Source organism: Megalobrama amblycephala, linkage group LG4, assembly GCF_018812025.1.
Source record: "Megalobrama amblycephala isolate DHTTF-2021 linkage group LG4, ASM1881202v1, whole genome shotgun sequence".
Taxonomy (NCBI): Eukaryota; Metazoa; Chordata; class Actinopteri; order Cypriniformes; family Xenocyprididae; genus Megalobrama; species Megalobrama amblycephala.
The window spans coordinates 37,943,333-37,958,678 of NC_063047.1; the positions used below are offsets into that span (position 1 = coordinate 37,943,333).

General features: G+C 36.0%; 1 protein-coding gene across 1 annotated transcript; it reads right to left on the bottom strand.

Moving 5' to 3' along the window:
• Window positions 1-10,167: 10,167 nt before the first annotated feature.
• Window positions 10,168-15,033, bottom strand: LOC125267484 (arrestin domain-containing protein 3-like). Its single transcript, XM_048189166.1, has 7 exons — window positions 14,437-15,033; window positions 14,290-14,328; window positions 13,392-13,452; window positions 12,791-12,938; window positions 12,556-12,652; window positions 12,180-12,436; window positions 10,168-11,670 (listed from the first exon to the last, which is right to left on the bottom strand). Exons 1-7 carry the CDS (start codon window positions 14,696-14,698, stop codon window positions 11,326-11,328), a joined length of 1,209 nt encoding a protein of 402 aa, XP_048045123.1. The 5' UTR covers window positions 14,699-15,033; the 3' UTR covers window positions 10,168-11,325.
• Between the last annotated feature and the right edge of the window lie 313 nt (window positions 15,034-15,346).

Genomic DNA, 15,346 nt, shown 5'->3' on the forward strand with positions numbered 1-15,346 from the left:
CAACTTGTAAAGTGTTACCATAAAAATCTTAATCTTATTAAGCACAAACAATAAGGTTTCATTTGTTAACATTAGTTAATGCACTGTGAACTATCATGAACTAACAATGAATGACTATTTTTATTTACTAACATAAACAAAGATTAATAAATACTGTAGCAAATATATTGCTCATTGTTAGTTGATGTTGGTTAATATGTTAATGTTAATAAATGAGACCTTATTGTAAAGTGTTACCATTTTTATTTATACTGTTTTTATTTCTATGATCAGTTTGTGGAAAGGAGTTTTTCTAGTCATGTATTTCGCCATTGAGGATTTCTTAAAAATAGTGTGTAAAAATCTTGTCTCGTCTCGTCTCGTGAACTCAATCTCGAGTCTCGTCTCGTCTCGTCTCGTGAGATACCCGTCTCGTCACACCCCTCTAATATATATATATATATAATGTATGTTTCTTGTATATTAGAATGATTTCTGAAGGATCATGTGACAATGCAGAGTAATGAAAATTCTGCTTTATAACAGGAATAAATTTAATTTTTAAGTTGACTGAAATAGAAAAACTATTTTCAAATTGTAAAATTTTCACAATAGCACTAGTACTGTTTTTACTGTATTTTTGATTGGTGAGCATAAGATACTTTTCCACACTTGTATATACATTTTTATAGTTATTATTTATGTTTATTTCTTTTATATTGTGCAACTTCACCTTTTTTGAGCTCTCTTGAATGAAGTATTGCTTTAATTTGAAGTATCTCTCATGGTCACGGTAGGTTCTTATGCTATCACCTGATGGTTCAGTCCAGCTTCACAAAAAAACTGTCCACATCTATTTCTTTGGTCAATTCCAAAACAATTTGCCCCTCCACAATGTCACCACTAGTAAAAGTATTGCTTTCATTAATCTTGCTGTAATGGAGATGTAATGGATCCTGACATTTTTTTTTCTATGTTCGGACACTATAGACATTCAAAGACAAAGACATACACCGCATGTTTGCTCTTCCCGTTCTCATGGGTGAAGTGGGAATGACAAAGTTCATGCTTCAAAATTGCAGGTGTGGCACTTCCTATACCTGATCAGCACAAATCTTTCAGTTCAGAGTTCACTGTGATAGACGGAGACCCGATTGAATGGGTCTAAAGAGTATTTCCCTCTAACCGAACTTCACAAAAGAAACGAAAATACAATTTCCTTCACTCCCTAAGCATAAACAATAAATAAAGTCAAAACAAAAATGGTGTCAGACTCCCTACTTCCTAAATCTTATGTAGCCTACAAATGGAATAATTACAAAGACAAGCAAACGAATCAGTATAGGGCAATACTAAAATCAAGGTCAGTAAACAGGCAGTAGTTGTAAACACAAATATCCAAACTAGTCAATCACACAAACTATCTTTCAAACAAGCAATCACACAAAACACCCTGTCAAGAGAGAACAAGAGAAGAGACCGAGAAGGACAGGTTGTTTTACAGCAGTGAATGTCTCCCTCATCTAACACATCTGATTCAACTCATTAGTTCATTAATAGAGACTGCAAGATTGGTTGAGTCCAATGAAGGAGACTCAAGCCCTGGGTATACTTTGTTTTTGTTTTTTTACGCATACGCTAGTCGAACGCACAGCCTTGGAAAGTATAATTCATTTGAATTGTACGCATACACAGGCGTTAGGCGCATGTGCAGTTTTGAGCAATCTCTCGTGACTTACAACCCATGTAAACCTTTTGTGTTCTTTCACGCTAGAGTTATACAAACGAGGGTCCTTTCTAACCTCTTCGCACAATGTCTCGTCTATGTAGGCCTTCATTACCGCTGTAGCTTGCATGCGTTACTGCAAAGCCACTAGATGGCAAGCCTGCAACCATTAGCCGAAAAAGCGCAACGGCTAATGCTAACGCTGTAGCTGCCAGTACGCAGGAAAGGAGACCAGAGGCTGTTTTTTTTTGTATAGATGTCAATGGAGAAGAGGATTCGCTACACTGAATAAACCACTTTTGTGAGGAAACAGCTTATAATGAATCGACTGCCTGTCTGTGAATCTTCAACACAGCTAAACAATACATTTGTTGGGAATGATAAGTAGATTTTACTATGAGAAAAAGGTTATTTTATAAGAGAAGGCAGAGTAGGGGATGTCGCGACAGGTTGGGCTCATTTACGGCATTACCATAATATTTAATAGTAATATTGAGTGATATTGTATAGCCTATTGTATAAAGAAAGTAGAAAATACTGGTGTTTTCTTTCTTTGGCTTTCAGGTTTTACCAGTTATGATAAGACTTGGTAATGGTAATGACTATTATAACTGCATGTATGCATATGATGTTGATATTATGTATTTTACAGTTTTTTACAATCGTTAGGACACATTTCTCAATACTTAGGCCACTTTTTCAAAACTCTTCACACAGTTCTCCTAACCAACTTTCATCTTGGCACAGCAGTTCATTTCACATCCAAAATGCACTAAATCTACCAAAACACTTCATTCATGTCTCAAATCAACTCATTCTTCCAGAACACTAGCAAAGGTTTTCACCCAGCAAACACACTTTGTCAGTCATAAAATACTGACATCAGGTATCATTATACAATGTTTTCTTTTGTAAAATTTCTTAACAACACAAGAATGACACTCTCTATTGTTTATAATTCACTGCAGTTTGTTACATGAACCTTGTTTACATAACAGTACAAAATTATTCCGAAGTTTTCCTCTTTGAATGGATGATAATGAAATTGAAAAATGAATGCTTGTGTAGGTGTTCAGTTTCATCTAATTGCTTTGATAGTATGTGATTTTTTTAGCTTCAGCATATATTTCATTACAATATTACTGTAGGAATGTAGCAAATTGCTGTCTTATTCAGTTTTGCATTATGTTATTGTTTTGAACATAAGTTTAACAGTTTTGAAAACATTTTGTAAGCATGTGCAAATTGGCCAGAGTTTTGGCAGTTGTTGTGTCTGAGTGAGAAAAGATTTCATGAAATTTGAGAGATGAAGTCATTGAATGCATTTTGTGCCAAAGCAACGATAATTGATCCTCAGTTTAGCCCACAGACTTCTGTTGTGCTCACTGTGTGAAGAGTTTTGCAAAAGTGACCTAAGTATTGAAAAATGTGTCCTAGCCTCTGTAAAAAACTGTAATGAATAAAGAGAAAATTAATCATTTAATTATTGTGTTATATTGTATGTTGTTTAATCAAAATAAAAATAAAAGTATTATTTCTATCGCTGCTAGGTTAGTTGTGTGTTGTAATGATTTATGACGCTGCTGTGTAAAACAATACATATAATTGATAAATTAAATATGTATTAAATTATAATAAAGTTTTTTGTGTACTCCCCTAAATGTGGTTTAATGCGCCTTGCAGTGAACTTTGCAGCTAATAGATATTCACGTTTTTTTTAAAGCGTAAAGCACATTCCACAAACAATCACAAAAAAATCAAATCACAAAAAAAAACTGATTAATGTAAACTGTAACTGACTGTCATAAAACTTTGAAAGGCGAGCACTGAGTTGCTGCACATGATCCAGGTTAGCCGTTACACTTTCTCCAATGGTAAGAGATACAGACCCTCTCATCTCCGGATAATAATACCAATCTCTGGTTATGGTCTGTTCTGTTTATGTAGTTTTTCTTCAGCTACCTTGTGAATTGATGGCACCAGGGCAGGGTTGCCACCTTGTGGATAAACTAAATTACTGCAAAAAAATTAAATACGCATATGCGAACCTGCTCGTACAAAGTATGCGCGGTTACAAAAATCCTGTGCTGCGGTTACCAAAATCCAGTGGTGCGCGTACTCTTCTGATGATGAAATTCGCATTATGCACACAGTACGCTGTTGCTTACCCTCGCGAAGTGAAGTATACTTTGGTCTATAGGCTGCATTTAAACTCCACTTTTTTACACACATAGGCCATGTTCACACAGCAGCAGAATATGGTTGTCAGTCCTGTATTTGAGTCCTTAATACGGTTACGTTCACACACAGTTGGGGAGAGTGGGGTAAGATGAGCCAGTGGGTAAGTTGACCCACCCCCTGTATCTTGGCAACTGTACACTTTTATTGCCATGTGACCATATATTTTGGAACTACCCATTATTTCTGCCAGACTGTAAAAAGAAGAAGCACGAAGGAGGAGTAAAAGATGCCAGTTTACTTTTAAAATTAAAAAACTGTTTTTGGCTTGTCAAAGTAAAATTTTAGCATAACAGATGTAATGGCAGTTACATCAAAGCAAATTTGTCCATGTCTAAAAATATTTATGAATCATATTCGGTGATTTAGCAATGTATAGAACCATGCAAATCATTTAGCTAAATATTATCAATGAATTGGTAAGCTAGCTTGTTTTTTCTAAAATGGCAGCAATGGGACAAATGCTGTAGGGTAAATTGAGCCAGTGTTTACCCCACCGTAAGGCACTGAATTTACAATGTAAGTTAAATCTCTGAAGTATAAACTGCTATAATTTCAATGTAATATTATGCAGTTTACTTGATAGGAATAGTGTTTAAGTCCACCAAATCCTTCTCTGATATGAACCAGAGGATGTTTAATCATATATATCTTTCCACCAGTAGTCCCTAAGGTAGCTTAAGGTAGCTTTAAGAAAAGAAATATAAATATTTGTAAACAGATATTTGATTATTAAATTCGTTTTCAAAAGAGGTAATCTTTTAAAAGAGGTTATCTTCAAAATTTCACATGGGTTTGATTCAGATTCAGTTAGATGGTCAGTTTACACCAACCTACTGACTCGGCTCAACTTTCCCTTAACCTGGGGCAAATTGAGCCACAGGAACACTTTTTTATAAGAAGACATATTTTTAGAGCCCTTTGTCACAGAACTATTCTGGGCTGCGTTTCCCAAAAGCATCGTAAGCTTAAGTTGATCGTAGCTCCATTGAAACCAATGGAGCTACGATCATCTTAGGCTTACGATGCTTTTGGGAAACGCTACCCTGATCATTTAAAATGATAGGAAACATCCTGAAATTACTTTAAATACTTTTTTGATTGTACTTCTGCCTCATTTTCCCCTATCGTGAGGACCACGTTACAGTTTTTCTCAGTCGCTTTGGTGCATTTCTCACATCACTATTTACATTTGCACAACAGTTAATGCAGTTCTCAAAACAATTAGTACAAACTGCAAAACCTAGTTGATAACCTGCAAAAGCGTGTCACTTGCTCAAAATGGATAGGTAATTCCTCAAAAGCAAGTATTCGTGTCAATGAAAGTGTCAGTGTCATCAAGATGAAAAGTCCTGACACCATTGTTTATGAACAAGATAGTCAAATGGCTTTGTCATGTTTTCATTATGACAATTTACTCTGTCAATGTTTTCCAATGCAAAAAAGTCAGATCTTGGTGACACTACCTGAAAATGCTCAAGACAGCACTATATACTATTTGCACAGCCATTTGAAAAATACAGTAAAGTTACACATTACTGTATTTAGTGAAGGTAACTGAGTACAAGACACTGAATATGTATGTTTCCACATTTTTACTGCATATGCTCTTTGCAATTGCTAATTTGTTCACAGCATTGTGCAAAAGAAAAAATTACACCCTTATTTGCAACAAACCATAAACTCCCTTTAGGGTAGAGCTGTGCACAACTGTAAACAATATTGCAGTACATATTGGAACTGAACATACAACATACATACTGCCCTACAAAGGCAAAGTGCAGTAACTACGCAAACACTGACTGAGAAAAATGCCTTTAAAGTTTTTACACCAGCCAGTCAAACACGTTGTAGGTAGATTAGTGGTAATGCATTCATGTAATGCCTTCTTAGGAAGAAATTTTTATAGATAAAAACCATGACCACTGATGTGACCTTTGACCTCCAAAATGTAGATACTGCACTCTGCCTTTGGATGACCTTAAACAACTAAAACACCATTGCAAAAGCAAAGTGCAGCATCTACAAACTAAATGTGTTCATCCAACTTTATTGTTGTGTTTCTTACTACACGTTGATTGTTTTTAATAACTTTAATATTTTATTTTTTGATGTTTGCATGTTGTGAATGTTAAAATTGCTCTGAGGACTGGAGTAATGATGCTGAAAATTCAGCTTTAATCAGAGGAATAAATAACATTTTACAATAAATCCACATAGAAACAGCTATTTGACTATTTTTGATCAAATAAATTCTGCCTTCCTCTTTCAAAGACATTAAAGAAGTATTATTTCAAACTTGATCACCAGTGTGTAAAATAATGCATGTGAACTAATTAGAAAATTATATATTTTAGACACTTTCCTAACACAGGACATAGGCTACTTAAATATGTTTAGTTATGCCATGTTTAGTATAAGTTTGTGAATGATATTTCGAGTTTTATGAATAATTTTCAAATGATTGTGAAATTACTGAAGAAATCCTAATAACAGATACACAAACATTCACTCTTATCTGGCATGCTGAAACAACGTTAATGTTTCTGTGTCCATTGTGTGACGAATAACGTCATTAAAATATGAAAAATATGAAAAGGTCAGAAGTGCATGCTTGTAAATGAATGTCTGTCGTTTATTTATTTATTTTTTAATCAAACAGTAAAAGTGCCACGCTGCTCAGTTTCTGTGGACAGTAGACAGACAGACAGACAACGCTAGAGAAACTGAGCACACTAAGTTTTTTTGGCTGAAGTGGGTCGGCCGCGCCCGCGCGAACAATTCGTCTGGGTTGACGGAGGATACAGACTACGTAAATTTACTGTAATTCATTCTTCACATATATTTACATCGCAACGGGCCGGCCCACATTGTCCAGCGGCCAACCGGGAAAACTCTCGGTACTCCGATGGCCAGTCCGCCCCTGATTACGTTGAATGTATAATAGCCATCAATGGAGCAGCGCAGGTAGGCTAAAATATCGGTCTAATTTGCTAGCAGCTAGCAAGTTAATGTTAATTGATTATAAAGCTGTCATTTGCTTGGCTAGGAGTTAATATTTTGCTATCTTCCTTTCTCGTCTTTGGATATTTGCGTTTTAACGCGAGTTTAACCATCATGCCGCAGCTGTCAAAGCCGGGAAAACAAAGCTAGAACGCAGTAACATCACTTACTGCGGTTTGCCTTGGTATTAGCTTCAATTTTGTAGTTACTGCAATTTTGACACCCTCGTTTCTCAGAAACGGGACAATTTTGAACCGGGATACTTTGTCACAAGACAGAACAGATGTTACAAAGCCCATTTCAAGCCATAACTCATTTTTGATCAAATGTGTAGTTACTGCGCTTTACCTTTGGACGGCAGCATAGTACTGTAATCATTCATGCACATCCAGATGTTCCTCTCTGTCTGGCCACATAATTTCATCTACATCACAGCGACCTTCCACTTCTGTGTCACAGTATTGTAGAAATGGTACACACTATGTCCTGCTTGGTTCAAATATGCTTGTAAAGTGGGGGTTTATGGGATTCAGCTCTGACAGTGATTGTAGAGAAGTGGCTTATCATTGGTTGCAATTAATGCTTCACACACCCCTTCTCATCAGTGAAAGTTGAGATTCACTTGAGAGAAATTGTTCAATTTAGGAGACATTTTCAGGAAAAAAAGATTTAAAAAAAATGTGTAAAATTTGCTTGACAGATTTTGACAACTAGTTCAACATTTTTGTATGTAATGACTCAAGCAATGAAATGAGGAATTAGTTTTATATGGAATGACTATTCAGCATTCACAAGTATAGTTAATTTTGACTGACATGACATAAGCAAATGATAATGTTATAAAACAGCAGAGAGTTGTATGAAAGCAATTGATGCATGTCCAAAAGCATTTGCAATTTGTTCGAAGGAATGAGAAACTGCTACTATAATGTGCACAAATGACTAAATGTTGTGGAGGTTGAACTAACTGTTGTGCAAATGTAAATAGTGATGTGAGAAATGCACCAAAGCGACTGAGAAAAACTGTATCATTGGTTGCAACTAATGCTTCACACACCCCTTCTCATCAGTGAAAGTTGAGATTCACCTAAATTGAAATTGTTCAATTTAGGAGACATTTTCAGAAAAAAAAAAAAAAAAGATAAAAAAAAAAAAAATATGTGTAAAATTTTCTTGACAGATTTTGACAACTAGTTCAACATTTTTGTATGTAATGACTCAAGCAATGAAATGAGGACTATTAGTTTTATATGGAATGACTATTCAGCATTCACAAGTATAGTTAATTTTGACTGACGTGACATAATCAAATGATAATGTTATAAAACAGCAGAGAGTTGTATGAAAGCAATTGATGCATGTCCAAAAGCATTTGCAATTTGTTCGAAGGAATGAGAAACTGCTACTATAATGTGCACAAATGACTAAATGTTGTGGAGGTTGAACTAACTGTTGTGCAAATGTAAATAGTGATGTGAGAAATGCACCAAAGTGACTGAGAAAAACTGTAGTAAAAAATGGCACATCTTACCCCACTCTCTCCTACGGTTATTTACGGGAGTGACGGGAGGGAATCTACTCAATGTAGGCCTACACTTCAGGTAGATCAATAGACCACAATGCAACATGATTGTGACGTCACAGAAGATTGCACTTAATTTGCCCCTGCCCCACACAACTGTAGTGTATGATATTGGAGTTATTTGGACATTTAACAGCATAATACTTGTAGTAGCTAACTTAAGCTGACTGTTATAGTTAACTGTATTGTTATCATTTTCCTTTGTGTAATTTTTTTTAAACTGTAAATAATAAATCAGCTCCATTGCAGATTCCAAGTGATCAAGGGATAAAGGCCCTGATATATTTCAAACGAAATCAAAGAACAAATTGATGTGACATCATTTCGAACAAAATCAGGCCGAAACGAAGTTCGTTTTGTGTTCTTTTTGGAAGTTCGAAACAGCTTGCCAAAGCGAAATCTCTGGAAAAGTTCGCTCCAGCTGCAAAACACCTTCGTACTGCCATTGGTCCATGATGATAACGTAATAGGAGGTGTGCGCCGAGGCTCCTCCTTCATTCACGTGGAAGTCTTCTCTGACTCATTTCGTGTGTTTGAGTTTGTTGAGGTAAGATCTCCGCGGGTGAAAACATGAACACACTGGATAGCCACTTTATAGTACAAAATGAAGTTGTGCTTCTGATGAAATGAGGCACTGACACTGTTTTTCATGTTTGATACAGTAAAGCTGCTTGATTTTAAGCAATCTATTGAATAAAGTGCTATATAAATAAACGTGACTGGAGTGCTAATTTGCGGAGCTCGTGCTAACATACCTATGTTGTTATGATCAGACGCTTCTGTAAACATGCTTGCAGTTTTCTCATTTTTGTTGTTTATTTTACTACTGAGAAGAAAGTGTACAGCACGTATTTACATATTCATCTAACCGCTGCTCTCAGCAGTCAGATGTTCGATTACAGTATTTCGCTGGTCACGCATTTCGAATTTCATTTTACTCCTAAACGAATTAAAGGAATCAATCAGTCTTCTTCCTGGCCACTATTTATTCAATCTACTGTCATCTGATAGAGTGCTGAAGTGTAGTCTGTATTAGAAAAAGAAAAAAAAAGTGCATTGTGAATTGGGCAATCTAAAGTGATATACACAAGAGTGTCTTCATCAGTGGTTATCAATCTTGGTCCTGGGGAACCACCGCTCTGCACATTTTGTATGTGTCACTTATCTGACACACTTTGGCCCTGCCAAACACAGATATTTTCAAAACCACTTTTTCTAAGTGGTTTGGCCATTCCTCCATATGCAAATGCTGTGGTCACTGAAACCTAACTTTTTTGAAAACTCCTGCCAGGGTGAAGATTTTAGAAACTCCGGTTGCAGTGTTGTCATATAGATGGTTAAACTGGAAATTTTGGCTTGTGACATTGAAACCAGTAATAACAAAGCCACTGGAAGGCAAGCCTGCAACCATAACGGCTAATGCTAATGCTCCGGCTCTGGCAGTACGCATAAGTGGTGCGTTTTGAATGGCGGGCAATAGGCTGAGAGGTGCCACATGTGATAAAGTTAGCCGTTACGCTTTCTCCAATGGTAAGAGATATGGACCCTCTCATCTCCCTATAATATACAATCTCTGGTAATAACCTTTTTTTCCAGGCTTCTGATTGGCCAACATGGCTTTACATTTAGGGTTATATATCCTGTTTGGCATGCTCTTGACACTTTTTTTTTTTTTTTTTTTTACTGAGGAGGAAAAACTCTGTTTATAAAAATACCCGTGTATGTGTGGACTAGGCCTTAGTTCAGTTCATGGAGCTCTTTCCTAACAATCATTGAAAGCTAGTGGTTGAAATGGGTACTGCATCCAAATTCAAAATATTGGAAAGAGTTGTCCCCCAGTGTCAATTGAACTTTGCATTTTCAATATTTATTTCCAGTTATTGGGCCAACTCACACAGGAATGCCTATCCTTCCCCCACATTTCGATTTAAAATATTAATTTAATTAAAACGGTTATTCCTGTTCAAAACCACTTGTGTTAAACTTTGTGTAACTACTCATTTCCATGGTTACAAGCTTCAGTATCACCTTTGTAAAGATGGCATAAGGAGAAAAAGCATAAATAATACTTACATCAGTATTAGATGAGGCTGATTTTCATCATTTCACTTGCAGATTTATCTGCTGTGTAGACCTACAGTACATGTTTCAAGCTGTGAAAACTGATGCTCCACCCTGCAGCTGCAGAAACTCTTGCTTCTGTGTCTTGCTTTAATAGCTTGTGTTTGAATGAATTATGATGGGTTCTTGATGTAGGGGATTAAAGTATTTGATACCTAGAGATTTGTGTGTATGTTGAGAGTCTAATAATAATAAATCAGAACGGATGTGTGGGACTAATTAAAAACCATGGAAACTAACTAGGGAACGCAGGTAGACAGGAACAGGGAAAACAGAACCAAAACACATACAATATACATGTGACAATAACTTTGTAAAGAAACTAGTGCAAATATGTAAAAGATTTTAGCAATTACAGTTCATAGATTATTTTAACATGAAGGAAGATCAAAAGTGAAAATTTAGAACAACAACAACAAAAAAGCTGCAACATGTTCTAAAAACAACAGCATGCAGTACGATCAGATTCAGCTAAATAAGTTTTAGTTGGAGTGGTCAGAGATTTTTTTTTTTTTTTACATCCCAAGAACTGCAGCTACTTTCCCTGCTACATTCCCTGAAAAGTCTTAGTTTATAAAGCACAATGATAGACGCTGAGCTTAAATCATGCAGCTAAGACCATGAAGTTATAATTGACACATCAAGTGGTAGTCAGAAGTTTGTCTGGTGAAGGAGACTAATAAGACAAATTAGAAGAGGATTCTAATGTTTTTTGATTTGGATCATAAACTGGTGCAGATGGAGTCAGATAGAAACCAGGCAGCATTGCATTTGGATCTGGATAAAGCCCTGCAGCAGCTCCTGGATGGGGTAGAGCTGTAGGGTCATATAAGTTGGGGTAAAGTTCTGCATATGAAGGTGGTTGTTCCCCAGGATAGGGCACAAGGTTAGGCTGAGGTGGTGGATATGACTGGAATCCTGCAGGTGGGCCTTGCCAGGAAGGACATTGTTGGTCAGCTGGAAGAATAACCACAGGGAATCTGACTGCTGGATCTGAGGCGAAAGACACATCCAGAGACACCTGGAAGACAGGGGACAGAAGTCAAGTGGACTGGAAGCCAACACTGGAAGCCAACTTCCAAGTAACAAAAGAGAGAAAACAGATCAAATTATTTATTTTTGCGTTACTCTTTTAGGAAGTCATCTTTTTAAACTCTAAAATCAATGTTGACTTTTACAACATGAACAAACATTTGAGAATCTGTGATCATTAGTTCTCTCTGAAAATTCTGTCATCATTTACTCACCCTGGTGTTGTTTCAAAATGTTCTTTCTTCTAACACAAAATATTTTGAAGAATTATTGAATGATCAATTAAATCGAAAACAACATGAATGGACCCAGCAGACTTATATCGGCAAAATAACACAGAGACATTTTTTCAGGATACTATTTGTCTTCCACACAAGAAAGAAAGAAAGCCATACAGGTTTAGAAAGACATGAGGGTGAGTGAATGATGCCAGAATTGTCATTTTTTTGGATGAACTATCCCTTTAAATGGCAATAGAAAAGGAAGATGAAATAGCACCTTGAGTTCATACTGCACTTGTATAATTCTGCAGTTTTCAATGGTGACAGTCAGATCACGTGGAAGCTTCAGGTTTACTATGAATTCTTGCTTTTCTCCAGATGGGATGCGATCTTTAGTCTCTTGGATTATGTATCTTAATTTTCTTCTAGTTCTCTCGCCAACAATGAACATCTGCTGTTGCATGAGGCTGTACTTTAACTTGCAGTCACGAGATGAAAAGTTGTCAACATCAACAAAAAATGTGATTGTTTCACCTGCAAAAATAATAAGGAAATAGAAACAACATTTATTAGTTAAAAAAAAAAAAACTGAGATTGGCATTATAGACTAGGCAGCTTTGACTGAGACACTTGAAAGATACACAGGTGATCACCTTGCATATAGCCAGTTTTGTCTGTTGTTACTGTCATTGACATTTTTCCTGAGCCAAAAGGTTTAATTTTCTTGTCTTGTGTGCCAGATTGTGGTTGCTACATGAAAAAAAAGGGGGAAAAATGATTTAAATCATATTACTTGAGTTCTGATGACAGCATAAGCAGTTACATAATCTCTCCATTTATCAATAGATGAGTGCCAAAGAGTCAAACATGCTATTATATAATTCATACCAGTAAATTATCATTGGTCCCATCATTCCTAGGCACAAAGGTTAATTCTGTACATGCTGTAGATGTTGGCTTCAAAGGCCTCTTCAGCTTTACTGTCATGACGTACTTAACACAAGCATGAAATTCTTTGAAAGATGGAGGCATATTTCTGAAATTAAGGTAAAATGACAAACAAATGACTGACAAGCATTATAGTCATGCATGCAATTCCTATGCATTAGTAAGTAAATAAAACCATTGTCACTTGTGTGATAATAGGTTTTTAATTTAATAAGAATAACAGTTGTATATTGTTCATTAATTAGCACATGTACAATATTATTAAAGCAAACATTCTAGAATAATATGCAAATAATATTATTTTATTAAAGCAAATATTGTGTAAATATATGCAATCAATATGACTGGCATCTGCTGTTTGGAGGGTCTTATTGATTTGGGGGTCATTTAATATCAAAACTTACTAAAAAGGAATGTATTCTGTGCATTTTGTTTATGTGACGTGATTCACACATGCCGAACATATTCACAATGCACATATTTACACAATAAAGGAAAACTACCATTGAATATGCATTTTGAAAGACACAGCAATTCTCACTTTTGAGGCAGCTGAAATCTGAATGGAAAAACGTGACATCCTGGTCTAATCACTGGTCCATCTGAGAAACATAAGGCTTGTTAGTATGGGTTAAAAGACAGTTGTGATATTGTGTGTGTGTGTCCTGCAATTTATTAAATTAATCAATAAATGTAATGTATTAATTAGTCCAGAAATTGTGGAAATCTGTCTGCAAGGTATATATATATATATATATATATATATATATATATATATATATATATATATATATATATATATATATATATATATATATATATCAGGGGTGTTTCCTCCGAGTAGGCAAGGGAGGCAGTGCCTCCTCAAAAAAAAAATGGGATGAGAAAATAATCCATATTATATATATAAAACAACACAAATATTACAAATTATGACATTAAAAAGAGCGCAAGTCATGCGTATTTCTTAAGGAACACTGCCCAACAGCGACACCCGCAGGTAAAGTTACACAGAGGAGTCATGCCTCCTATGCATGCCTCCCTTTCCTCTCATAGAAAACCATATAAAATCATCAGACCCCGGCGTGCGGTGGGTTTTGTGGGGGGTAATTGAGAATGAATGGGGGAAAGTCACGTGAGAGCAGGCAATGTCTCCGTCGCGCTATCATTGGATGTAATTGGTTATGATTTTATATGATTGGTTTGTGCGATAAATCCTGCCTCTCGTTGACGTGCGCGTAGAATTGTATTTGGTTTCTTTTTTTCTTTTTTTTTTGATGTACTGTAATGTTCATATAACAAGGAAGATGTGTCAACTTCTAATGCACATTAATTTACATTGATTCATAAAAAAAAATGTGCCTCCTCATTTCAGAACACCACTGCACGCCACAGATATATATATATATATATATATATATGAAAAACCTCTTACTTACATGTTTCTCCACTACCAAGTGTGGTATTCCTTTCTTGTCCTGTATAGATGTCACATCCAAGAAATACTAGTCAAATATTATTTCCATTCTTATTACATGATTTCTTTACTCTTTAATGCTTTTATTCAAACATGTATGCAACTTCACCTTTCTTAGAGCTCTCTTGAATGAAGTATTGCTTTAGTTTGAAGTATCTCTCATGGTCATGGTAGGTTCTTTCGTTATCACCTGATTTTTCAGCCCAGCGCACGTTTGCATCTCCCTTCAGCTTCACAAAAAAACTGTCCACATCTATTTCTTTGGTCAATTCCAAAACAACTTGCCCCTCCACAATGTCCCCACTAGTAAAAGTATTGCTTTCATTAATCTTGTTGTAATGAAGACTGAGGACTTTGATGGATCCTGACATTTTTTGTTTCTATGTACATAGGCTAGACATTCAAAGACAGATATACCACACGTTTGCTCTTCCCGTTCTCGTGGACGAAGCAGAAGTGACAAAGTTCATGCTTCGAAGAAAAAAAAAAATGTTTTGAGGGTGTGGCACTTCCTATACCTGGTCAGCACATATCTTTCAGTTCAGAGGTCACTGTGATAGATGGAGAACAGATTGAATGGGGGACTATTCTAATGCTATTTCATGCATTCTGATTTATTTACACTGTTAAAGAGTTGGATTCTCATGCTACACATGACCAAAGTTTCAAAACACAAGTTGGACGTATTCCGGTTGTGAATGGGTGACATGATTGTTTACCAGAACAGAAGATGAAGCTTGTTTTAAATAAAGCTTACACCCCATCTAGGGGTAAAGGACGCAACAGAAAAAAAAAAAAGAACTTGATAATCGTTACAGAACACAGACTCACAAAGTTGTAATGAATAAGAGAGTTTATTTTGTAGAAGCAGGTAACAGACACAAGCAGGTGAGTATGGCAATTCCAGCAGTAAATGCAATAATGATAGGAATACTGACAGTTCATTTCTTTGAAACGATGGTTGAGGAGGTTGTGGGTGAGAGCAGCAGAAGCACACACTTTGGCAAGGCTGGAGAATG

Coding starts and splice junctions, on each gene's coding strand:
- LOC125267484 (XM_048189166.1), bottom strand. CDS start 14,698: ATGTCAGGATCCATCAAAGTCCTCAGTCTTCATTACAACAAGATTAAT. Junction 13,453..14,289: donor ACTTGGTAGTGGAGAAACAT/GTAAGTAAGAGG, acceptor TATGTTTCTCAG/ATGGACCAGTGATTAGACCA. Junction 12,437..12,555: donor CAAAACTGGCTATATGCAAG/GTGATCACCTGT, acceptor TTATTTTTGCAG/GTGAAACAATCACATTTTTT.